The sequence below is a fragment of the Schistocerca piceifrons genome, chromosome 1, assembly GCF_021461385.2.
Source record: "Schistocerca piceifrons isolate TAMUIC-IGC-003096 chromosome 1, iqSchPice1.1, whole genome shotgun sequence".
In the NCBI taxonomy this organism is placed as follows: Eukaryota; Metazoa; Arthropoda; class Insecta; order Orthoptera; family Acrididae; genus Schistocerca; species Schistocerca piceifrons.
The window spans coordinates 621,649,484-621,675,271 of record NC_060138.1 but is presented as its reverse complement, the minus strand read 5'-3'; the positions used below and the strand labels follow the sequence as shown (position 1 = coordinate 621,675,271).

Genomic DNA, 25,788 nt, shown 5'->3' with positions numbered 1-25,788 from the left:
GCGAGAGTTTCTATTGCTCGTGTTCGTGCTTCCGAGACCCCACTTGGGCCAGCAGTGTCGCCGGACCTCTCCCCAACTGAGAACGGTCGGCGCATTATGGGCAGAGCCCATCAACCAGCTCGGGATTTTAACGATCTAAGACGCTAATAGAACATAATTTTGCACTATATCCCTCAGGAAGACATCCATCAACTCTGTTAATCAATGCTCAGCCGAATAACATCTTGAGTAAGGACAGAGGTGGACCAATGCATTATTGACTTGCTCAATTTGTGAAGCTCTTCCTCTTGAATTAATCACCTTTTTTTAAAAATTGTAATCATATGTTTGTCATGGCATCTACCGATTTCCGTCTAATTCGAGTATTTCTTCGTGGTGCGTCTTCTTCTTTTTTTTTCTTTGTTTTGTCTGGATAATTTTCACAAATTTCGTGAAGCATCATTGAAAAATTGAGTTTGTATTAGTTTTCTGTGTGACAACTAAGACTCTTAAGACTAATTAGAGGACGATTAAACATCTCTTGAAACATTAGCACATTCATACAAAACCTCCACTACACCACTTTTCTAATGCGCTGCATCTGTCTGGATAAGATCATGTAGCACAAAAAGAAGAATCTAAAGCAGCAAGCTCAGATACGCCAAACAACGCATATATGAAATAGACAACATACAACGATTGAACACCGACTCATCAAACTTACCAGCGAAATCGGACTGAACAGAGTAAGAATCAAAAACTGACATCGGAACTACCAAAGTGTAAAATCAGTTTCCCAATATTCCAGTTTTCCATTATAGTCACCCGCCACATTTAAAAGCAAAATGTATAAAGGAAAAGGACGAAAAATACAACGAAAGAGAGCTGCAAACGGGAGCAGCCAGCTCTATCAAACATATCTTATAAGAAATCCGAGAAAGACATGTACACGTGCTGCACCCGTGGTACAGGGATAGCGTCTTTGATAAGTAATCAAAACGTCCTCCGCCATCGCTTAAATTTCGATTAATAATCAGCATTGGCGGCCGAAGACTTCCGGCATAAGAAGTCACCCTCATTCTGCCAACGGCTTGTCAGAGATGGCGAAGGAGCGGACAGAGGTTCAGGGCACTCTCTTGTCCTTGGGGTGGGAAACTGCCTCTAAAGGGGGAAGAATCAGCAATAGTCAACGGCATGAGGATCCAGAAGGCAATGGAAACCACTGCATTAAAAACACATAGCGTGTATATACAGGACATGAGGCAAAAGGTTCCGGAATAGTCCCCAATTTAGATCTCTGGGATGGGACTGCTAAGGGGGAGGTGACGATGAGAAAAAGACTGAATAATCGACGAAAAACATAACGTTCTAAGAGTCGGGGTATGGAATTTCAGAAGCTTGAATATAGTAATGAAGATAGAAAATCTCAAAAGGGAAATGCAAAAGCTGAATCTAGATACAGTAGGAATCAGTGAAGTGAAATGGAAAGAAGACAAGGATTTCTGGTCAGATGAGTATAGGGTAATATCAAAAGCAGCAGAAAATGGTATAACAGGAGTAGGATTCGTTAAGACTAATTGAGTTCTGTAATAAATTTCAGCTATTAATAGCGAATACTCTGTTCATGAATCACAAGAGGAGGAGGTATACTTGGAAAAGGCCGGATGATACGGGAAGAATTCAGCTAGATTACATCATAGTCAGACTAAGAGTCAGAAAACAGATACTGAACTGTAAGGCGTATCCCGGAGCGGGTATAGACTCAGATCACAATGTAGTTGTGATGAAGAGAAGGCCGAAATTCAACAGGTTAGTCATGAAGAATCAATACGGAAAAATTGGGATACAGAAGTACTAACGGATGACGAGACATGCTTGAAGTTCTCTAAAGCTATAGATACAACAATAAGGAATAGCTCAGTAGGCAGTAGAGTTGAAGAGGAATTTACATCTCTAAAAAGGGCAGAAACAGAAGTTGGAAAGAAAAACATGGCTAGAAAGACGGTAACTGCAATGAGACCACGGATAACAAAAGAATACTTCAGCCGGTCAATAAAAGAAGGCAGCACAATCAGGAATACATAAATACAAGTCGCTGAGGAATGAAATAAATAGAAAACGCAGAGAAGCTAAGACGAATTGGCTGCATGAAAAATGTGAAGAAATCGAAAAAGAAATGATTGTCGGAAGGACTGAGTCAGCATACAGGAAAGTCAAAAGAACCTTCGGTGACATTAAAAGAAATGGTGGTAACATTAAGAGTGCAACGGGAATTCCACTATTAAATGCAGAGGATAGCGCGGATAGGTGGAATGAGTACATTAAGGCTTCTATGAGGGGTAAGATTCGTCTGATGTAATAGAAGTTTTGTGACGGCTCCCAAACCCAAGGTCCTCGGCGGTACTTTTGGGGCAGCCACCACAAATTGTATAAAGCGTGGGTAGTGACCAGAATGAAGCTATGTCTGTTGGCCGAAAAATAATTAATGACAAGAATTGCGCCAGCTGGAATGAAGAGATAACTTATCTTTATTTCTGACGAAACGTGCACCAGCAATACAAGTCCAAGTAATATCCGAGAGTAATTCGTGTACTGAGCCTAGCCGAATACAATAGCAAATATCACACTGCAATGGCTCCGCTATAAACTCCACGAAAGGCTAGCAATAGACAATCAACAATAGACTGTCCGTCTCGAGGCCAGCGCTCCTCCTTATATGCAAAAGGCAGAGGGCGCTGCGGACCCGAGCTTAGCAATGGCGCGACCTCTTCCGTAACGCCCTGAGACGCCGACGGCCGCGACAGGAACTGTGGCCAGCGATGCCACGGTCAGGGCGCGCGTGCGCGAGTTGGTTGGTTGGTTGGGTCCGTGGATACAACAAGCAAAAGAAACGAGAGCCGATTTAGATGAGACAGAGGATCCAGTATTAGAATCAGAATTTGAGAGAGCATTAGAGGACTTAATATCAAATAAGGCAGAAGGTATAGATAACATTCCATCATAATTTTTAAAATCATTGGGGGAAGTGGCAACAAAACGACTATTCACGTTGGTGTGTAGAACGCATGAGTCTGGCGACGTACCATCTGACTTTCGGAAAAGCATCATCCACACAATTCCGAAGATGGCAAGAGCTGACAAGTGCGAGAATTACCGCACAATCCATCAAAGTTGCTGACAAGTATAATATAAGGAAGAATAAAAAAAGTCAGGATGTGCTAGATGACGATCAGTTTGGCTTTAGAAAACGCAAAGGTACCAGAGAGACAATTCTGACGTTGATGTTGATAGTGGAATCAAGACTAAATAAAAATCCCGTTCATAGGATTCGTCGAGCTGGAAAAAGCGTTCGAAAATGTAAAATGGTGCAAGATGATCGAAATTCTTAGAAAAATAGGGTTAAGCTTTACGGAGAGACGGGTAATATACAATATGTACAAGAGACAGGTGGGAATAATAAGAATGGACGACTAATAACGAAGCGCTAGTACTAAAAAGGGTGTAAGACAGGGATGTAGTTTTTCCCCATTACTGTTCAGTCTGTAAATCGAAGAAGCAATGATGGAAATCGGAGAAAGACTCAGGAATGGAATTAAAATTTAAGGTCAAAGGATATCAGTGATACGATTCACTAATAACATTGCTATCCTGAGTGAAAGAGAAGAAGAATTACATTATATTCTGAATGGTATGAACAGTCTAATGAGTACAGGATATAGACTGAGAGTAAAACGAAGAAAGACGAAATTAATAAGAAGTAGCAGAAATGAGAACAGCGAGAAACTTAACACCAGGCTCGATGGTCATGACTTAGATGAAGTTAAGGAATTCTACTACCTAGGCAGCAAAATAACCAATCACATAGACCTTAATTTGATGAAGAAATTTCTAAGAATGTACATCTGGAGCACAAAATTGTATGGTAGTGAAACATGGAATGTGGGAGAACCAGAAGAGAATCGAAGCATTTGAGATGCGGTGCTACAGGAGAACGTTGAAAATTAAGTAGACTGATAAGGTAAGGAATGAGGAGGTTCTGTACGGAATAAGAGAGAATAGGAATATGTGGAAAACAACGACAAGGAGAAAAGACATCTGTTCAGGCATCAGAGAATGACTTCCACGGTACTAGAGGGAGTTGTAGAGGGCAAAAATTGTAGAGGAACACATAGATTGGAATAGATCCACCAAACAATTGAGGACGTAGGTCGCAAGAGGTACTTGAGATGAAGAGGTGGACACAGGAGAGGAATTCGCGGCGGGTCGCATCAAACCAGTCAGAAGACTGATGACCCACAAAGAAAAAGTACAAGGAAGGGGAAAGAAGGTTGTTGCATCCGGCTTACGACTACAATGTATACGAGATCGAGCAGTCAGGAATTGTAAGTGCCGTTAAATGGCACGATAGAAGATTAGGTAAAATAAAGTGGATATATTTCAGTGTATGGAATAGAAGGGACCGGGCAAGGGGCGAAGGTTACCAGGTGTATCCCAGTCTACGTGGACGAACAACAAGTAAGTGGGGAATGGAAGGGGAGGCACCTGTGTAATGTCCTCAACACGTTGCAAGTGTCAGTCTTGGTCAGAACAGTGTTCAGTGCGTTATGTGGAAACTAACTGAATTCGAACTTGGGAAAATTGTTGGTGCTCGTATTGTACGTGCTTCCGTCACCAAGGCAGCCAAAGTGTTTGGTGTTTCAAGAAGCACCGTATCGAAGATTTATACCGCATACAGCGAAAGCGAAAAACGTGGTTCCCTAAGTCACAACACGGACGAAAGTGTGGATTGAGAGAACGTGACGAACGGACATTGAAGAGGATTGTGTCGAAATTAAGAGGAAGGGAGTTCGAAGGGAGCTCCATAAACTGGGATTGGAGGTAGAACTAGAATTCCATAACTACACATCAGTAATGCAAATGCCAGTAAAAGTAAAACGTTGAACCGAACCATAATACCTGGACTATGGAGCAAAGGAAGTTAAGTCATTTGATCAGGTAAGTCTTCTCTCACACTTTCCAAATGCTGTACGCCATCCCAAGTCTCTGATACAGGCTTCTTGCTACCAAAAGTGAAACATGGCGAGGATTCGCTGAGGATTTGGACAGCCACATTGTGGTATTCCATGGACCCCATGGTTAAACAGCAAGGTCGCTTTACTGCCAAGGATTGTGTGACTATCTTGGCTAATCAGATCTATCCAAGGTACAATGTTTCTTTCCCAATGACGATGCTGTATTTCAAGATGGCAAGGGCCCAGTTCACACAGCTCACATTTTCCAGGACTGGTTTTGTGAGCACGAGGATGAACTGTCGCATCCTTGCCTGGGCTTCAGAGTCACTAGATCTCACTATAATTGAACCTTTGCGGTCCACTTTCGCAAGAAGAGTGCGAGATCGCTACTCCCCTTACCTGTTTTGATGGGCGATTGGTACAAGATACTCTTGGAGACCATGTAGGATTTATATTTATCCGTTCGGATATGATTCTAAGCTTTTATGAATGCTATCGCTTTACTTACATCGTCTCATGCGTGGTAATATATCGTGTTTTGTTTCAATATTTTTCTCCATCCACTGCGTTAAAGGTAAAAGAAAAAGGCAAGTCAGTTTTCATACGACGAATTCCACTTATGTATTCTAAGTTGCAGTTCAGCTTCAATTTGATCTAATTTCCGGTAAGATTTAGAGTCCACTATGTCAAAAAACAACAAGGGCTAACATTCCAGTGTTACGGAGTGAATTTAAAATAATTGTGTTCCACAAAAGTCAACTGTACGTAGATCAACCACAAAACTTAATAGTTTTTGCACCGGAAAGGAAAAAACAAAATGTACCTTACAATAACATACTCTGAGATAAAAAACTCATGGGATACATGTTACTATCGTGTAGGACCTCCTTTCGCCCGGTGTAGTGCAGAAACTGGGCGTGGCATGGACTAACAAGTAAGCACAGCCCATACCATTACGGAGCCACCACCAGCTTACACAGTGCCTTGTCGACAACTCGAGTCAATGGCTTCGTGAGCTCTGAATAACCCTCGAAGCCTACCATCAGTCTTACCAACTGAAATCAAGACTCCACTGACCGGAGGAAGGTTTTCCAGTTGTCTAGGATCCAGTCGATATGCTCACGAACCCAGGAGAGGCGCTGCAGGCGATGTCGTACTGTTAGCGCCCGTCATCTGCTGCCATAGCCCATTTACGCCATATTTCGCCGCTGTGTCGTAACGGATACGTTCGTCGTAAGTCCCAAACTGATTTCTGCTTGTTTGTTAGCACTGACAACTCTAAGCAAACGCCGCTGCTCTCGGTCGTCAAGTGAAGGCCGTCGGCCACTGAGTTGTCCGTGGTGAGAAGCAATGCCTAAAATTTGTTATTCTCGGTGTATTCTTGACACAGTGGATCTCAGAATATTGAATTCCCTATCTATTTCCGAAATGGAATGTCTAGCTCCAGCTATCATTCCGCGTTCCAGGTCTGTTACGTTCCTTCGTGCGGCCATAATTACGTCGGAAACCTTTTTGCATCAATCACTTGAGTACAAATGACAGCTCCGCCAATGCACTGCTCTTTTATACTTTGTGTACACGATACTACCGCCATCTGCATATGTGCATATCGCTGTCCCATGACTTTTGTCACCTCAGTATATGTTTGTGAGTTTGGCTAAATTATTAGTAATTATCCATTACTGAATAGCACTTTGGGTTAGACTGAATCGGAATTAATATATTAACCTTATCACTACTAAATAACTGATATTGCACTGTTGTTGTTGTTGTTATGGTCTTCAGTCCTGAGACTGGTTTGATGCAGCTCTCCAAGCTACTCTATCCTGTGCAAGCTTCTTCATCTCCCAGTACCTACTGCAGCCTACATCCTTCTGATTCTCCTTAGTGTATTCATCTCTTGATCTCCCTCTACAATTTTTACCCTCCACGCTACCCTCCTATACTAAACTGCTGATCCCTCGATGTCTCAGAACATGTCCTACCAACCGATCCCTTCATCTAGTCAAGTTGTGCCACAAACTCCTCTTCTCCCCAATTCTATTCAATACCTCCTCATTAGTTATGTGATCAACCCATCTAATCTCAGCGTTCTTCTGTAGCACCACATTTCGAAAGCTTCTATTCTCTTCTTGTCTAAACTATTTATCGACCACGTTTCACTTCCATACATGGCTACACTCCATACAAATACGTTCAGAAACGACTTCCTGACATTTAAATCTGTACTCGATGTTAACAAATTTTTCTTCTTCAGAAACGCTTTCCTTGCCATTTCCAGTCTACATTTTATATCCTCTCTACTTCTACCATCATCAGTTATTTTGCTCCCCAAATAGCAAAACTCCTTTACTACTTTAAGTGTCTCATTTCCTAATCTAATTCCCTCAGCATCACCAGATTTAATTCGACTACATTCCATTATCCTCGTTTTGCTTTTGTTGATGTTCATCTTACACCCTCCTTTCAAGACACTGTCCATTCCGTTCAATGCTCTTCCAAGTCCCTTGCTGTCTCTGACAGAATTACAATGTCATCGGCAAACCTCAAAGTTTTTATTTCTTCTCCGTGGATTTTAATACCTACTCCGAACTTTTCTTTCGTTTCCTTTATTGCTTGCTCAATATACAGATTGAATAACATCGGGGAGAGGCTACAACCCTGTCTCACTCCCTTCCCAACCACTACTTCCCTTTCATGGCCCTCGACCCTTATAACTGCCATCTGCTTTCTGAACAAATTGTAAATAGCCTTTTGCTCCCTATATTTTACCCCTGCCACCTTCAGAATTTGAAAGAGACTATTCCAATCAACATTGTCAAAAGCTTTCTCTAAGTCTACAAATGCTAGAAACGTAGGTTTGCCTTTCCTTAATCTTTCTTCTAAGATAAGTCGTAGGGTCAGTATTACCTCACGTGTTCCAACATTTCTACGGAATCTAAACTGATCTTCCCCGAGGTCGGCTTCTACCAGTTTTTCCATTCGTCTGTAAAGAATTCGCGTTAGTATTTTGCAGCTGTGACTTATTAAAGTGATAGTTCGGTAATTTTCACATCTGCCAACACCTGCTTTCTTTGGGATTGGAATTATTATATTCTTCTTGAAGTCTGAGGGTATTTCGCCTGTCTCCAGATATAAAATTTTGCTCTGCTGCCTGTCAGACATTTTGTGTGAAAGCTGCTCGAAGAATAATAAGCTAACGGTGTTACTATATTATTCAACGTTGTTTTTGGATGCAGAGGAGGCGGAGACGACGTGCTTGAGCGTACACGCGTTCCAGTGTGAAGAAGACGGTCGCTGCATCGACTATGACCACGTGTGTGACCTGCAGGAGGACTGCGACAACGGCGAAGACGAGCAGCAGCCGTGCTGGGACCTAGGTGAGCAGCCACGCTCTTATTATGTCATTCTTTGCATGCTGTGTGGTTCTTTAGTGGACGCTGAAGCCGTTCACGAACAGAGAATTCAGATATATTAATTTACTCTACAGCTAATATCAAATTGTAAAAATATCACATGACTTTGTTGCTGAAGTAGCAGCGCCAGTTACTAACAGTTGATTTGAATACAGAAATATATACAGATACAAAATATTCATAAATCTGTCACTCACCAATACAGGGACTGTAAATGTTATTCAACTGGCAAACATACAAAATGGGCTCAACGCACCCGCCGATTGCATCTCATTGACATTGGCATAATCGTCCGTGTCAGTGCTCTCGTGCTGTAGGAAACGTGGCGACGATAACTGGCGGCGCGCGTATTTGAAAGTGTGGGCCACTTGATAGCGGCGGATACCGCACCTCTAAACTACACGCTTTTGGCAATAGATCGCTTTACATGTTTCATCCACGAATGCGTAACGTTACATAGTCAACGTCTATCTTCTATTCTTGCAACATGGCGAATGAGACTGAAATTTTCTCGATTATTCGTTATCTTCCCTGCCTTTAAAATGAAACCATTCATACCCATATCCACACCTTTGTTTCTTTTATATTGTAGTTATCGCTGCTGTACTCAAGGAATGACCGTTGGCTGCGGGCGTGGTGTTCTCACACTGCCGTCCTGGGCAATGTGTCACTGGAGGTGATTTGCCGATGTGACCTGTTACGAAGGTCAAGAGTGTTTCTCTGCCGTGCGGACACCTGTGAGGAGTGCTTGAACTTGTAGTACTATGTTGTATAAGCGTGTAGTAATAGAGGGTGGGAAGGATTTTGGGAAACCAGGAGTTGACACATACTCTGCTCTTCTCAGTCAGCACCAACTGTGCCGCTGAGCTTAGCGTTCCCAACTGATGGTTGGATCTACATCAACAGTTTCACGTGCCCCCTGTTCATAGCCGGCCGTGGTGGCCGAACGGTTCTAGGCGCTTCAGTCTGGAACTGCGTGACTGCTACGGTCGCAGGTTCGAATCCTGCCTCGGGCATGGATGCGTGTGATGTCCTTAGGTTAGTTAGGTTTAAGTACTTCAAAGTTCTAGGGGACTGATGACTTCACAAGTTAAGTCCCATAGTGCTCAGAGCCATTTGAACCATCTCCCTATAGCTTACCCTTATTTTTCACAGAATTTAGAACATCTTGCACTATTGTACGTTGTCGAACGCTTTTCCAGGTCGATAAATCCTATGAACGTGTCTTGATTTTTCTTTAGTCATGCTTCCATCATCAACGACAAAGTCAGAATTGCCTCTCTGGTCCGTTTGCCTTTGCTAAAACCAAACTGATCGTCATCTAATACATCCTCAGTTTTCTTTTCCATTCATTCTTATATTATTCTTGTCAGAAACTTATATGCATGAGCTGTTAAGTTGATTGTGCCATAATTCTCGTACTTATCAGCTCTTGCAGTCTTCGGAATTGTGTGGATCAAATTTTTCCGAGAGTCAGATAGTACGTCACCAGTCTCATACATTCTACACACCAACATGAACAGTCGTTTTGTTGCCACTTCCCACAATTATTTTAGAAATCTCTATACCAGAGGCTCCATCGACTCTGCGACGGTATCGCATGTGAATTTCTCGGCCTCCTCTATCAGGCACAGAATAGCAGGATTCCCCTTAATAGGACAGGCGTGCACTACACGTACTAAGCAGCTACTAGGATAGCAGAATACGTGTGGCATGCACAGGGGGCTTCTTTAGGCGAAGAAACCCTCCCTTGGGATCAAAGACTATTTGCCTGATAAATTAGCCGCAATTTCCTCAGAGAACGTTCGTCGTCGCAGATCAGAGATGGAAAAGGTGAATATGATTTTAGTTAACTGCAGGATCATCCAAGGAAAGGTACCTAAACTGTATCGCTTGCTGAAGGTTATAAGGCACATATAGCACTAAAATAAATAAAAAAGTCGTGTGACTGGGGCCTCCCGTCGGGTAGACCGTTCGCCGGGTTAAGTCTTTCGATTTGACGCCACTTAGGATTGACAGTCTGTCGCGCTGACAACTCAGCTACCGGGGGCGTACACAGATAGCATTAGGAACAGGAAGTTGGTTGAAACAGGACGTTAATGACAACGAAATCCTAAGTTCAGATTTTAATATTTTCCGTAAGGATAGGTTAGTCGCCAATGGTGGCGGCGTATTTATTGCAGTAAAGAATTTGATAAAATTTAGCAGCGTTATCACGGATTTCGATTGTGAATTAATCTGGATGAAGTTAAGTATCAAAGATCGGTCAAAAATGGTAATCGGATGCTTTTATAGATCACCTCGGTCAGGAGCTCTAGTGATAGACCGCTGCAAACAGTACTTGCAGTATAGTGTTAGTAATTTTCCTGATCATGCTGTTATAATAAGGGGTGATTTCAACTTTCCAGGTATAGACTGGTAGTGTCACGCTATCAAAACTGATGCCAGAGAGAGGGATTCTGCGACGTTGTTCTGGATGTCCGAAAAGTACTTTGAGCATATAGTTAGAAAATCAGTTCTGAGGGTAACCTCTTAGACCTCCTGGCAACAAACAGACCCGAACTAACAGAATCAGTTAACGCAGAGGAAGGTATCAGTGATCATGCGGCTCTGATAGCATCTATGACAACGGATCTGACAAAGTGTGTTAAGAAAGGTAGGAAGATATTTTTGCTTAGCAAGAGTGACAGGGTACAACTTTCTGAGTATCTGACCTATCACCAACAATTTTCTGTGGTGCGGATGAAGATGTGGAAAACAAATGAAAAAAATCAAAGGAATCGTGCAATATGACCTAGAAAAATATGTTCCGAGTATGGTGGATAGGAAAGACTAACCATGATGTAATAGGCGTTTAGAAAACTACTACGTAAACAAAGAGAACTTCACCTCACATTCATGAGAAGCAAAAACCTAGCCGACAAACAAAAGCCAAACGAAGCAAAAATGAGCGTAAAGAGAGCAATTAGAGAAGCAATGACTTTGAAAGTAAAACGTTGTCAACCGATCTGAGTACAAACCCTAACAGGGTAAAATCAGTAAGTATGTAAAAATCAGAATGTGAACCAAAATCATACACTACCGGCCATTAAAACTGCTACACCAAGAAGAAATGCAGATGATAAACGGGTATTCATTGGACACATATATTATACTAGAACTGACATGTGATTACATTTTCACGCAGTTTGCGTGCATAGATCCTGAGAAATCAGTACCCAGAACAGCCACCTATGGCCGTCATAACGGCCTTGATACGCCTGGGCATTGAGTCAAACAGAGCTTGGATGGCGCGTACAGGTACAGCTACCCATGCAGCTTCAACACAATACCACAGTTCATGAAGAGTAGTGACTGGCGTATTGTGCCGAGCCAGTTGCTCGGCCACCATTGACCAGATATTTTCAGTTGGTGAGAGATCTGGAGAATGTGCTGGCCAGGGCAGCAGTCGAACATTTTCTGTATCCAGAAAGGCCCGTGCAGGACCTGCAAAATGCGGACGGGCATTATCCTTCTGAAATGTAGGGTTTCGCAGGGATCGAATGAAGGGTAGAGCCACGGGTCGTAACACATCTGAAATGTAACGCTCACTGTTCAAACTGCCGTCAATGCGAACAAGAGGTGACCGAGATGTGTAACCAATGGCACGCCATACCATCACGCCGGGTGATACGCCAGTATGGCGATGACGAATACACGCTTCCAATGTGCGTTCACCGCGATGTCGCCAAACACGGATGCGACCATCATGATGCTGTAAACAGAACCTGGATTCATCCGAAAAAATGACGTTTTGCCATTCGTGCACCCAGTTTCGTCGTTGATTACACCATCGCAAGCGCTCCTGTCTGTGATGCAGTGTCAAGGGCAACCGCAGCCATGGTCTCCGAGCTGGTAGTCCATGTTGCTGCAAACGTCGTCAAGCTGTTCGTGCAGATGGTTGTTGTCTTGCAAACGTCCCCATCTGTTGACTCAGGGATCGAGACGTGGCTGCACGATCCGTTACAGCCATGCGGATGAGATACCTGTCATCTCGACTGCTAGTGATACGAGGCCGTTGGGATCCATCCAGCACGACGTTCCGTATTTCCCTCCTGAACCCACCGATTCCATATTCTGCTAACAGTCGTTGGATCTCGACCAACGCGAGCAACCATGTCGCGATACGATAAACCGCAATCGCGATAGGCTACAATCCGACCTTTATCAAAGTCGGAAACGTGATGATACACATTTCTCCTCCTTACACGAGGCGCCACAACAACGTTTCACCAGGCAACGCCGGTCAACTGCTGTTTGTGTATGAGAAATCGGTTGGCAACTTTCCTCATGTCAGCACGTTGCAGGTGTCACCACCGGCGCCAACCTTGTGTGAATGCTCTGAAAAGCTAACTATTTGCATATCACAGCATCTTCTTCATGTCGGTTAAATTTCGCGTCTGTAGCACGTCATCTTCGCGGTGTAGCAATTTTAATGGCCAGTAGTGTATATTCATTCGCTCAGTGACCATACTGGGATAGAAACGGAAGATGACAGAGAGGAAGCCGAAATACTGAATTCTGCTTTCGAAAATTGTTTCACCGCGGAAGATAGTAACACGGTCTCTCCTTTCAATAGTGGTTGAACGTCAAAATGACAGATATTGAGATAGCCGATTGAGGAATAGAAAATCAACTACAATAACTTTGTAGTGCAAAAAGGCGTCAGGAACAGATGAGATACCTATAAGATTCTACAAAGTTTATGTAAAAAATTTGCTCCACGTCTAGCAGCAATTCATCGTAAATTGCTTGAGCAACGAAGGATATCTAGCGTCTGGAAGAAAGCGCAGGTCATTCCCGTTTTTAAGAAGGACCGTAGAGCAGATGCGCACAATTATAGCCCTATATCGTTGACGTCAATCTGTTGTAGAATTATAAAACATGGATTATGCTCAAGGATTATGACGTTCTTGGAGAATGAAAATCTCCTCTATAAAAATCAACATTGATTTCGGAGACAGACATCCTGCGAAACTCAACTCGCTCTGTTCCTCCATGAGATCCACAGTGCCGTAAACAATAGCGCTCAGATTGATGTCGAGTTCCTTGGCTTCACGAAGGCATTTCACACTATCCCGCACTGCCGTTTAGTGAAAAAAATACAAACTTATCGAGTGTCGGAGCAGATTTGCGACTGGATTCAAGACTTCCTTGCAGACAGAACGCATCACGTCGCTCTTAACGGAACAAAATCGACAGATGTATAGGTAATTTCCGGTGCATTCCAAGGAAGAGTGATGGGACCGCTACTGTTTGCAAAATATATATACAGGGTGGAATAAAACTGTGTCACGAAATTTTAGACCTGGATAGCTGATGCCAGTAGGAACCAAAATTACAAATGTTGTTTAGGTCAACAACGCATAATTTTTAAACTACGGAAACTTGGCGCCACGCTCTCCGATTGGCCAAGGGATTGCCCTGTTGCCGTATGCTCCGGACAACGCATGACCGGGGCAATCCCACGGCCAACCGGAGCTCGTGGCGCCAAGTTTCCGTAGTTTAAAAATTGTGAGTTGTCAACCCACCCAACATTAGTAATTTTGGTTTCTACTGGCATCAGCTACCCAGGGTTAAAATTTCCTGACACAATTTTTCTCCACCCTGTATATATGATCCAGTAGAAAGCGTCGGATGTTCTCCAAGGCAGTCCGCAGATGAGGCGGTTGTCTATAACAGAGTAGCAGCGCCAGAAGACAGTAACTAATTGCTGAATGACCTCCAGGGAATTGATGAATGGGGCAGGTTCTGATAGTTGATCTTGAACGTAAATCAATGTAACATATTGCGCATACATAGGGAAATAAATCCACTTCTGTATAGCTACACTGTTGATGACAAACCATGGAAACAGTATCTATCGTAAAATATCTAGAGTAACTATCCGGAGCGAACTACAGTGGAATGACCGTATGAAACAAATGGTGGGAAAAGCAGAAGCCGGACTCAGATTCATAGGAGGAATCTTAAGGAAATGTAACTCATTCACGAAAGAAGAGGCTTATAAGGCGCTTGTTCGACCGATTCTTGAGTAGTTTTTATCTATATGGGATCCCTGCCAGATATGAATAATAGAGGAGATAGAGAAGGTGCAACGAAGAGCTGCGCGTTTCGTCACGGGATCGTTTAGACGGTGCGAGAGCGTTGTAGAGATGCTAAACAAACACCATTGGCAGATGTTACAAGAGAGGCTTTATGCATCACGGAGAGATTTACTATTGAAATTTCGACAGAGCACTTTTCGGGAACAGTCAAACAACATATCACTTCCCCCCACATACGTCTCGTGTAATGATCACGAGGAGAAAATTCGAGAAATTAGAGCCAACACAGAGGCTTACCGACGATCATTCTTTCCAAGCACTGTTAGCGAGTGGAACAGCGTTGGAGGGCTCAGTTAGTGGTACAAAAACTACCCTCCGCCAACACCATTATGTGGCTTGCGAAGTGTGATGTAGATGCAGATGGAATGTTATCCATTTCTTCTGCCTTATTTGATCTTAAATTCTGATTCTAATACTGGATCTCCTATCTCTTCTAAACCGACTCTCGCTTCTTCTTCTATCACACCAGTCAAATCTTCTCCCTCATAGAGGCCTTCAATGTACTCTGTCCACCTAGCCGCTCTCTCCTCTGCGTTTAACAGTAGAATTTACGTTGTTCTCTTAATGGTACCACCCTTGCTCTTCATTTGACTTTCTTATATGCTGAGCCAGTTCATCCGACAATCATTTCTTTTTCAATTTTTCACATTTTTCATGCAGCCATTTTGTCTTAGCTTCCATGTAATTCCTACTTATCTCATTCCTCTGCAACTCGTATTTATGAATGTCCCTCATCATTTTTGTATTTACTTCTTTCATCGATCAACTGAAGTATTACTTCTTTCTCCGCAATTACCATCTTTATACCTGTTTTTCTTTCCAACTTCTGTGATTGCCCTTTTTAGAGATGTCCATTCCTCTTAAACTGTACTGCCTACTGAGATATTCCTTATTACTGTATCGATAGCCTTACAGAACTTCAAGTGTATCTCTTCATTCTTAGTATTTTCGCATCCAACTTCTTTCGGTACTGATTCTTTCTGACTAATCTCTTAAACTTCAATCTACTTTTCATCTCCACTGTATTCTGATCTGAGTCGATATCTGCTCCTGGGTGCGCCTTAGAACACAGTATCTAATTTCGGAATCACTGTCTGAGCATGATGTAATGTAACCGAAATCTTCCCTTATCACCCGGCCTATTCATTCGCATAAAATCTCTAAAACTCGCCACTTGTGGTTTGTTCTTTGGGCACTGCAACTAGTAAGACATGACGCCAGGTGCAGAGATCTGATCCGTGAGAATTACTTTATTTGGAGTGTGTGTAGTTAAGGCAATTGTGACTAGAGTAACCGTTGAGATTCTGTGTAGTGCGTGATTTATGCCATGTGCTGTGACTGATTTGTTTACCTGTGTCTGCGCTATGTCATCTATGTAGTGCAAGCTGCGAGCAAAGAGTCAGACAGGCGTAACTATGCGTTCATGGGGTGTATGAATTGGGGAGTAGTTGAACTGCAGGCCATCAAGAGGTGTGAAGCTGTCGAAGAAATGGGATGCAAAGTGATTAGTGTTGTTAAATTGTCGTATGGGGGATGATTGTTGAGGATGATGATGGTGACGACGACGACGTTTGGCATCTTAGGTCGGTAAACGGCGTGGTCATCAGCGACCTCAATTGAAAGAAATATAGTGAGGGTTGTGAAAAACGATGAAAAAATAACAATGTAATATAAATACAAATGATACTCTCACGCAAGCAGCGAGAACATAACCCTGATAGTGTGAGAAATAGCAAGGCCAACCATTGTTGAGGAGGACTTGTTAATCAGGTACGAATTATTGGCAGTGGTTCGGTGGGGTGAATTCCAATATTTGGAGGAGTTAATGGGGCGTGTAGCGTTATGTTAGGTGCATGTTTGATACCAGTACAGACATTTCTTTAGCATTTATCCAGTTTCTGTTATGTCTCTGTATTTTGAAATGGCGTTTGAATGCATTCCAGACGTGAGTTTCAGGAGTAGTGAGTGTTCGATATGTTTCGCGGAGGAAAGGAAGGAAGATTAAAGTTTAGCTTCACGTCGATAACTGGGTTATTAGAGACGAAGCCCAAGTTCGGATCAGGCAACGATATCTGCCGTGTTCTTTCAAAGGAGCCATCCCATAATTTGCCCTAAGCGATTTAGGGAAATCACAGAATGTCTACACTTGGATGCCCGGACGGGGATCTGAACTGTTGTCCTTCCTAATGCGAGTCCAGATTGCCGCATCACTGCAAACTACTGCGCCACCTCGCTCGGTTTTCGCGGAGGACCTTGTGTGGGGGAGACTGTTATGACAGATAAGCTTGAGGGTCATATGGCTGGATACGGTGTTTTATCCTGACCAAGTCTGTTGTAGGAAGGAGGCAATGTGAGGGATATACTTAAGGGGCTTCCGGTGTAGGTATCTATTGATTACCAGTTAGTACCGAATTGATCTTTGATAACCTTTGATCGGATATTAAGATGGAGTGCATGGGGGTGAGGTAAGGCATAGGGGATACTAAGTAGGAAAGGTATGTCGTCACTTCCAAGTGTATTAGAGGCTTTACCATCCAAGTATTTCAGGAGACGTTCAGGTCAGACGAGCTGTGGGAAGTGGACTATGTCACCCTGGAACGAATGTGTAAACTGAAGCTTCCTCTAAGTTCTGCAGCGATCTACTAGGCCTGCTTCGGACAGAAGCAACAATATAGGTGAAAAAGTGTGGTCTATTAAACTGATGAAATTATAGGAAACAAGATAATGGGATCAGGTAGGTCCTATATACGGTGGCACAAGTAATAATGTTTTGTAGAGGGGGGTAGGTATGAAATGATCTGTGGGAACTTTGTAGAAATGTTGTGGCCATGCAGAGGTGCTATTCTGGTGGCCAACTGGAATTCAACACTGGGCTACAGGCAGGGGATAATCAGTTGGATATAAAGAGGAGTTTAGAAAGGTGTAATAGGTTTGGAGGATGTTTCCTTTAGGATGAAAGTATGGATTTAGTGTTAGAGCAGTGTATGTATAAAGAGGAACATGTGCATCTTCATGTTTTCGCGGCATAAGACTGTTCCATAAAATTTCGGACGTGCACCCGCATAAATTCAGATTCTTCTTCTAATATTTCGGCTGAATAGTGACCAGCCATCTTTAGAGTGTGCCGAGGTGACTAACGATCCAACACTTGCTTCATCCTTTTAAACTCTAGGACCGAACCACCGCGTATGCGGCTAATGATAAACGAGGCGCCAGAGACGTTGATAGGCGGCAAAGAGGTGTAACATATGCAAGGAAATTATGGCTGCGCAGTCGATTCACATCGGTGATATCGATGTAACACGGAGAGCTGTACCGTCGCGACGTCTTTGTGATTTAATTACAGAAATTGCCGGATTCCATGATTTGTCCAAGCTGAAGCCGTTATCTCTATTAATTAAATTCGTCGCCAACCGAATTTCAATTGCTTCTTTCACTACTGAGTCCCAGAAAGATGAAGTCGTGGATAAAATTTCGACATTATCGTACACCATAGAGTGCCAGTGTCAATACAGTGCTCTGCCACCGCAGATTTATTAGGTTGTAAGAGATGGGTGTACCTGTGGTGCTTTGTGCATCTCTGGTACGTGTCGTCTGTCCGATGTATGAACGGCCGCACTCACAGGGGATCTTATAAACTCCAGGCTTCCAAAGCATCAAATCATCTTTAATGGGACCCGGGAGTGCTGAAGTCTTTGTTGGAGGGCGAAAAATCAGATTCACTTTGTGTTTCCTGAGGATTCGTCCTATTTTTGACGAAAGGTTTCCCACGCATGGCAGGAAAGCCATGGATTTAAAACTTTCCGTGTCTTCTTCCGCTCTTCTTGTGCCCACTGTTGATTTCATTTGTAGTGCCTTACGGATCTGCTGTGGAGAGTCCCCGTTGGCTTCAAAAGCTCTTCTCAGGTGTAGAAGCTCGTCATGAATGACGTATGCTCTGTGTACCAGTGTTCTGAGTACTCTCATCGTCTGCCACTGATGGTGGTAGCTATTTGCACGTAAATATAAATCCGTACGGGTCAGCTTTCGATACACTGCGTGTCCTAAAGTGCCATCGTCTTTGTGCCGTACCAACACATCCAGAAATAGAAGGCATCCATCTTTTTTGATTTCCATCATGAACTGAATTTGTCTGTGGATAGAATTCAGATGATTTAAAAATTCTTTTAGCTTGTCTTCACTATGGGGCCACACTACAAGCGTGTCATCAACATACCTCCAAAAGACTGTGGGTTTCAAGCTAGCAGATTCCAGCGCTTTCTCCTCGAAGTCCTCCATAAAAAAGTTGGCCACCAAGGGCGCAAAGGACTACCCATGGCGACACTGTCAGACTGATCATAAAATTCGTTACTGAATAAAAACTATGTCGAGGTCAAAACATGTTCAAATAAAGCTGAAATCTTTTTATCGAAAGTCTTTCCTGTGAAAGACAATGATACCGAAAGAGGAACCTTTGTGAACAACGATACTACATCGAAACTGACTAACATATCGAAATTGTTCAGTTTGAGTGATTCCAGTCTGTCAATAAAGGCCTCGACTTCATCTTTCTGGGACTCAGTAGTGAAAGAAGCAATTGAAATTCGGCTGGCGATGAATTTGATTAACAGAGATAGCGGCTTCAGCTTGGACACATCATGGAATCCATCAATTTTTGTAATTAAATCACAAAGACGTCGCGACGGTACAGCTCTCCGTGACACATCGATATCACCGTGTGGATCGACTGCGCAGCCATAGATTTAATTTCCTTGCATATGTTACTCCTCTTTGCCGCCTATCAACGTCTCTGGCGCCTCGTGTATCATTGGCCGCATACGCAGTGGTTCGGTCCTCGAGTTTAAAAGGACGGAGCAAGGGCTGGAGCGTCACACCTCGGCTCACTCTGAAGATGGCTGGACGGTATTCAACCGAAATATTACAAGAAGAAACTGAATGTATGCGGCTGCACGCTCGAGATTTTATGGAACAGGAACTTGTTAATTGGGAGGGAGGTTTACGTATTTAGGTGGAATACAGAGCAGGTTACAAGCGCGAGTTTTTGCAGGTTGTGGGATTGCTGGTAGTGGTGGATATTTTGGATGACAATGCTCAGGAGTCTTCTGTCTTCAGAAAAGGAAAGTGTACAAAGGACCTGGGATGAAAGCGATTAACAATAGGTCAGATAGGCACATTTATTTGTGGTTTGGCAAGTGGGGACTTAAAAACACATCATTTTAAACCTGGCGCCTATAACTGCTACATCTTTTTTGTTAAATCTTTGTCCTTCACTGAAAGCACTGCTACCTTTATTTTGAAATGTTTAGTTACTTATCCTCAAATAAACTGCTTCTTCAGTAAGTTCTCTTTTAGAGGCGTGGACATCATACATTCATACGCTACTCATTCATTCAGATACATCGCAGATACAATGGGTAAGCTTGTAGTAAAACTTTCTTCATATCTTAACAAAGGAAATAAATGTGTGAATAAAATGAGAATTAAAACTGTTGGGTTAGGAGCTCTGACCACAGGCCTATTTGAATCATTATTCTGATTGAATAGGACACAATCTGTGTCACAAAATTTTAAACAGCGAAAGGAAGCGTTTGGTTTAACTTCTAGTAATCCAACACGAAGGGGTGATTGGGATTTATTAAGATTCTTCAGAGCAGATGCTAATTCATCTCTGCATAATGGTTCAACAGTGTTTCGGTTTTATCTAAGTAGAGTTGCAACACCTTGCACTATTATAAACTCTCTTTATAATTCGGCTGATTACATTAAAACGTTTCTTATAACACAGCGTTAATTCTGAGCTTCTGATAGTCTATATAGTACCTCTCAGTACGATAATTAAGAGCCACATTTTTGTCAGTATTGCAACAGGTCATTTTTCACGCTTCACGAATTGGTTATTATTTTGCTCCTAAGACCAGCGACGTTTCTTCTTAGCAAGGAGGTAAAAAAAGAAGAGAGTTGTCTTAGTGTCACAAACCTAAAGTCGACGTCCGCCATCTTAAATAGCCCAAAACTTTAGATTCACCGCGGTGATACTTTCCCGTGACGTCACTCCGACGTGCCCGTGCCCAGTTTTGACCACGTTTGGTGCTTCAATTGTTAAGAGACGTAGTTGTATAATGAAAAACGCCAGACTGTGTAGTTTAAAGGTGTACTAATCGATCCGATCGTAATCTACAGTTTAAAAGAATCACATTTCATTCGTAAGAGGAGCCGCTCAAGCAATAATTTCTTTTGTATACATGAATATTTATGGTTGCACTGTTTACTTTTATTGTAGTGGTTTTATTTCTGTCGTTTAATTTTGGATTTGGCTTACTTTACTAAGTACCCGTTCTCTCTTCTTTCCTGTGTTTTTCATTGCCTTACAAATTGCAGACGCTCCGACATCCGAGTCAGACTGTATCAACGGTCTCGTCCCCGCACAGCACACGACTGCGGAACTGCGCTCATTGTTGGGGCAGCATCTCATGTCCTAAATTCCTTTCGCCGATAATTATTCGTTGTTTACGTTTCCTCCCCCTTTAAAAAAATGGTGGCTAGAACAACCAAAGACAGCTGTCATGTGTGCGTGAGTTTTGTGTGTGTGTGTGTGTGTGTGTGTGTGTGTGTGTGTGTGCTTCGCTTCCTTTCTGGAGAAGGTTCTTTTCGTCATGCCTGCCTGCTGCTCGACGTCTGAGTAGCAATCTATCCCCATAAAGTTTGTTGCAAATAATCCACTGCACTTAAACACAAACAATAATGTATATAATTACAATTTCGGAAGAAGAAAATGTAGGACATACGGAGATTCACAATGCTGCAACCAAAAGTTTTGATCACTTACCCACTGACACAAAATGCCTAATGGCAAAGTAAAATTTGAAACTAAGCTGAAAACGTTTATCTTTGACAATTCCTCCTATTCCACAGAAAATTATCTACTGCTGTAATGTGTAAATGGCGATGGGTAGAAGTTACTGACTAGCATGTGTCTTCGATTAAAAAAACGAAAAAACTAATAAATGATTAGCATGGAGGCATATTTACAAAAAGAATTGATGTTATTGCATTATGACTCGTTCCATATACCAAGGCTTATTGTGCAAATGACACATGTAACATGAAAGTAACCAACTAACTAATAAGAAAACCTTCTGCTCTCGGAAATTCAGTTTCGGGATGAGACTTCGCAGTTTAGTAATATACCTCAAGGGTGTCTCACTCGTAAAAGTGTTAAAGCGTACTATCCAGAAAATTCCAAGAAAACAGGCTCTAAAGTTTCAAGCGTAGCTCACATTCACCTCATATGGGAGGTCACAAGTGGCGAGCCAGCATACAGGTGAAATAGCTCAGTCAGTAGCGTAGTAGCGTGCTAGGACGTCATACGGCCGATCCGGGTTCGATCTTATGCCGGCACGAGAGCTCGGTGGTTTCGGCCAGATGGTCCCCCAGCTTTGGTATCGACCATCCCATCCCCTTTTTATCATATCCGGCGGTTTTTTCTTTACTTCAGTTATGTCTGTCAGTCTTTACCGCTCAGTCGTTTGTTTCAGACGAAAATAGTTTACGAAGTGTTAAAACAGTGCAGCCCGCCCAACCCCATCGAAATTAAATATTCCCAGTATCCGACGTCCAGTCACCGTGGTATATCACAGTGAATGTCAAAAAAGTTAACCGACATCGGCCACATCGGATCCATCTAGCCGATTCGCCCTCCCCCCCCCCCCCCCCCCCACCCGCCAATCACTCTGCACCCACTGTGGAGTGAACGACGCAGACGACCACCGGTTCCATTGTGGTCCAGCAAGATACTTGCGCTGCGTATTTTGGCGTTTCTCACACACCAAACACCCACTCATATCGACATCCACACACTTTTATTCCCAGAGGGTACTTTTTAACCCACCACCAAAACTCCCTCTGTGAACTAGCTCTGTGGCCACACAATTCGTTATTTTTTTTAAATTCTGGCCATAAGTCAGTCCTGGAGTATTAGAATTGTCGCAACGAACGATACTGCGTGCTAACACGCAACCCGTGCTATCAGCAACTCTTCTCCAATTTCTTAGGGAACACCTTTAATGATCCGCCTCGCAGCTGGAACATGCAAGCCATGAGAAGCTGAAAACTGATCTGAATCCACCCGACACAAACAGAACCGATAACAGAATCTACGCCCACTCAATGAGAAGACACCTTTGGACGTGCTGGCCGACGCAGGACCTGCTATTCAAGGCTCCCAAAAAAATAAAAAAACAAAAGACTTATTATGTTCCTTGCCTTTATCCTTTCTCTCCCCCTCATAGCTGCAAGTTAGTGGTGCTGGGAGTAGTATTAGATGGGGACCAACGCCTGAAGTGGTGGTCTTTTTTTTAACTTAGGGCAAAAGTGAAAATGGAAATTCTCCTTTCTTTTTCTGGATCCCTTTTCTACTCCCCACGGAAAAAAGGGAGGCTAGCTGCCCTCTGTAGTAAAAAAAACTGAGTGAATGGATGAACGATGAATTTGAACGGGTGTAATGGGACGGCCACCACAACAAATGCAATGAACAATAACGAACAAAATGAGAATTAAAAATTGCTATCTGTAGGCTCTATTTTACTTTATTTTGTTTTCTTAATTATTTTAACAATCATAACAACTTTTAAATAAAGTTAATGGTCTAAAGTATAATCAATTAAATAGTAAATAATTTTATTTTGTTTATGAAATGGCTGTAGGGCTACTTAAAATGTGAATTACAGTCGTCTTACTTTATTTTTTAAAAGTTGAATAATTTCAAATGCATTTTAATGGAGGTAAATTAAAGCGTTAATTACTGTGATTACAAAGTTATTACAAAATGGGTGATATTGTAAGCTGTGGAAAGGTTATAAATATTCGTTGTAAATTCGAGGAACCGAAGCCTTCGCGGAAAAGCAGAATATAGCTGTTTCCCTACTGTATATATAAACAGGCATACGGTCGGGAAGGGTCAAGGCCCGCACGGAACTAATCGAGCAATTGGCCTTGCCTGCTACAGTGTCAGGTATTTTCTGACATTCGCAGAGATTGGAGCGTTCTGTACTGTGAAATATTATCAGAATTTTTACAATATCGTTAATTAAAAATTACTGTCAATGAACACATCACGTAAGTACCAGAAGCTGCAGATTCATCATACAGTGTAGTATCAAAGGGGATGTTAAAAGACGAGGTTGTTTATTACGTTGCTTGCTCTAGATAATTTGATTGCATTGGAATCTTCAACGACAATTTTTTGTGCAGCAATGTTGATGGGTGAAAAAATTTACAGACGTACTATGGACATGGCTGGACAAAATACTGGTGACTGATGATGAACTTGCTCACGAAAATTAAAACTGTGCAGGTAAACCATCCGAAAAGTACGGAGATCACAGCTCATCAGATGAATATGAACCAGAATAAAAGAAGGCAAGAGGAGTAGATCGTCTTTTTTGGATTACAAAATTGTTGTTGTTGTTGTGGTCTTCAGTCCTGAGACTGGTTTGATGCAGCTCTCCATGCTACTCTATCCTGTACAAGCTTCATCTCCCAGTACCTACTGCAACCTACATCCTTCTGAATCTGCTTAGTGCCGATTGAAGTGTCAGGAAGTGTTTTCTGAAGGTATTTGTATGGAGTGTAGCCATGTACGGAAGTGAAACAAGGACGATAAGCAGTTTAGACGAGAAGAGAATAGAAGCTTTTGAAATTTAGTATTGCAGAAGAATGCTGCAGATTAGTTAGGTAGATTACGTAATTAATGAGGAGGTACTAAATAGAATTGGGGAGACAAGGAGTTTGTGGTACAATTTGACTAGAAGAAGAGATCGGTTGGTAGGCCACATTCTGAGACATCAAGAGATCACCAATATACTACTGAAGCGAAGCGTGGAGGGTAAAATTCGTAGAGGGAGACCAAGAGGTGAATACAGTAAGCAGATGCAGAAGTATGTAGGTTGCAGTAAATACTCGGAGATGAAGAGGCTTGTACAAGGTAGAGTAGCAGTGAGGGCTACATCAAACCAGTCTTTGGAATGAAGACCATAACAAACAACAAAATATACCGCTCAATCCGATCTCGCTCTGTCTGGAAACATACTACCCCAAGCGTTTGTTTGTTCACAACAGGCAACCGGTTACTTTGGCCCCGTGTTCAGAAAACAGTAAAAGAATATAAGCACAACTATAAGAACGTTGTAATAACGTCTTCCAAATCTGCGAAGCTGACGATCGAACTGTGTAGTGAATTTCTCAATCGAGTCTTTTGTGGGTCAAGAAAGGTTTCTGTTAATTACTGACTCTTGTGCTGGACAAGCAGAGCCTGAATTATATGACGAAATCTTTTAGAATGACGAGTGATCACGAACATGTACGATTACAGTGATTCCTCCAAATTGTACTCCACTTGTTCAACCAAGTGACGTCTATTTTTACAGACATGTAAAAAGTCTGATAACGCATATACAAAATTGTGCTTATATTATTGCAAATAATACAGAAATAATTGTCGTGAAGACTGTATAAAAATACAATCAACAGTCCATTATCAGCTGTCATCACCAATTTTTAAGGAAATGATCCAATATGTATGGTATGCTTCCAGGCTTTGTGATGAAAGAGATGTTTCCAGGAATGTCAGTGAAGTAAGTTTTTCAACAGATCTTTTAAAAAAACGTTCCTGTAAACAATTACGCTTCAGCAGTTGTGCAAGATGCCAAAATATTTTTTGTTTTCAATGTTGTTATGACAATTACCATTCTGATGCTTGCACATAAAGTACAAAATTGACAAATGAATATGATACTGTAAAAAGTTTCATATAATTGAAACTCCACGCAAAATTTTGTGGTCAATTTATATCCATTAAAAATGCTTTTGAAATTATTCAACTTTTTAAAAAGAAAATATTGATGAGTGCTAGTCACATTTTAAGTAGCTGTGACAGCCATTTCATAAACAAAATTATTTATGATTTAAGTGAAAATATTTTAGGCCATTAACTTTATTTAGCAGTTATAATTTTTAAAACGATTAAAAAAACGAAATGAAACCATACCAACAGGTACATAGGATCGAACACAGAGTGGCGCCATGGTAGCCTAGCATACTACTGGCTGAGCTACTTCATCTATCTCCTGTCTGGCTGCTTATGACCCGTATATGACTTATGTATAAGCTACGTTTAAAACTTTGGAGTCCTTTTTTCGCAATTATCTGGATAGTGCGCTTTAAGGCTTCTATGAGTGG

At 42.2% G+C, this 25,788-nt stretch overlaps 1 protein-coding gene across 4 annotated transcripts in view; it reads left to right on the top strand.

Annotated features, from left to right (window-relative positions):
- The window catches only part of LOC124804395 (leukocyte tyrosine kinase receptor), an 874,407-nt gene that overhangs the window by 363,737 nt on the left and 484,882 nt on the right, over positions 1-25,788 (top strand). For all 4 annotated transcript variants that reach the window (XM_047264751.1, XM_047264750.1, XM_047264749.1 and 1 more), the window contains exon 4: positions 8,231-8,371. In XM_047264751.1, coding sequence (XP_047120707.1) covers positions 8,231-8,371 — 141 coding nt within the window. The remainder of the gene's footprint in view (positions 1-8,230; positions 8,372-25,788) is intronic.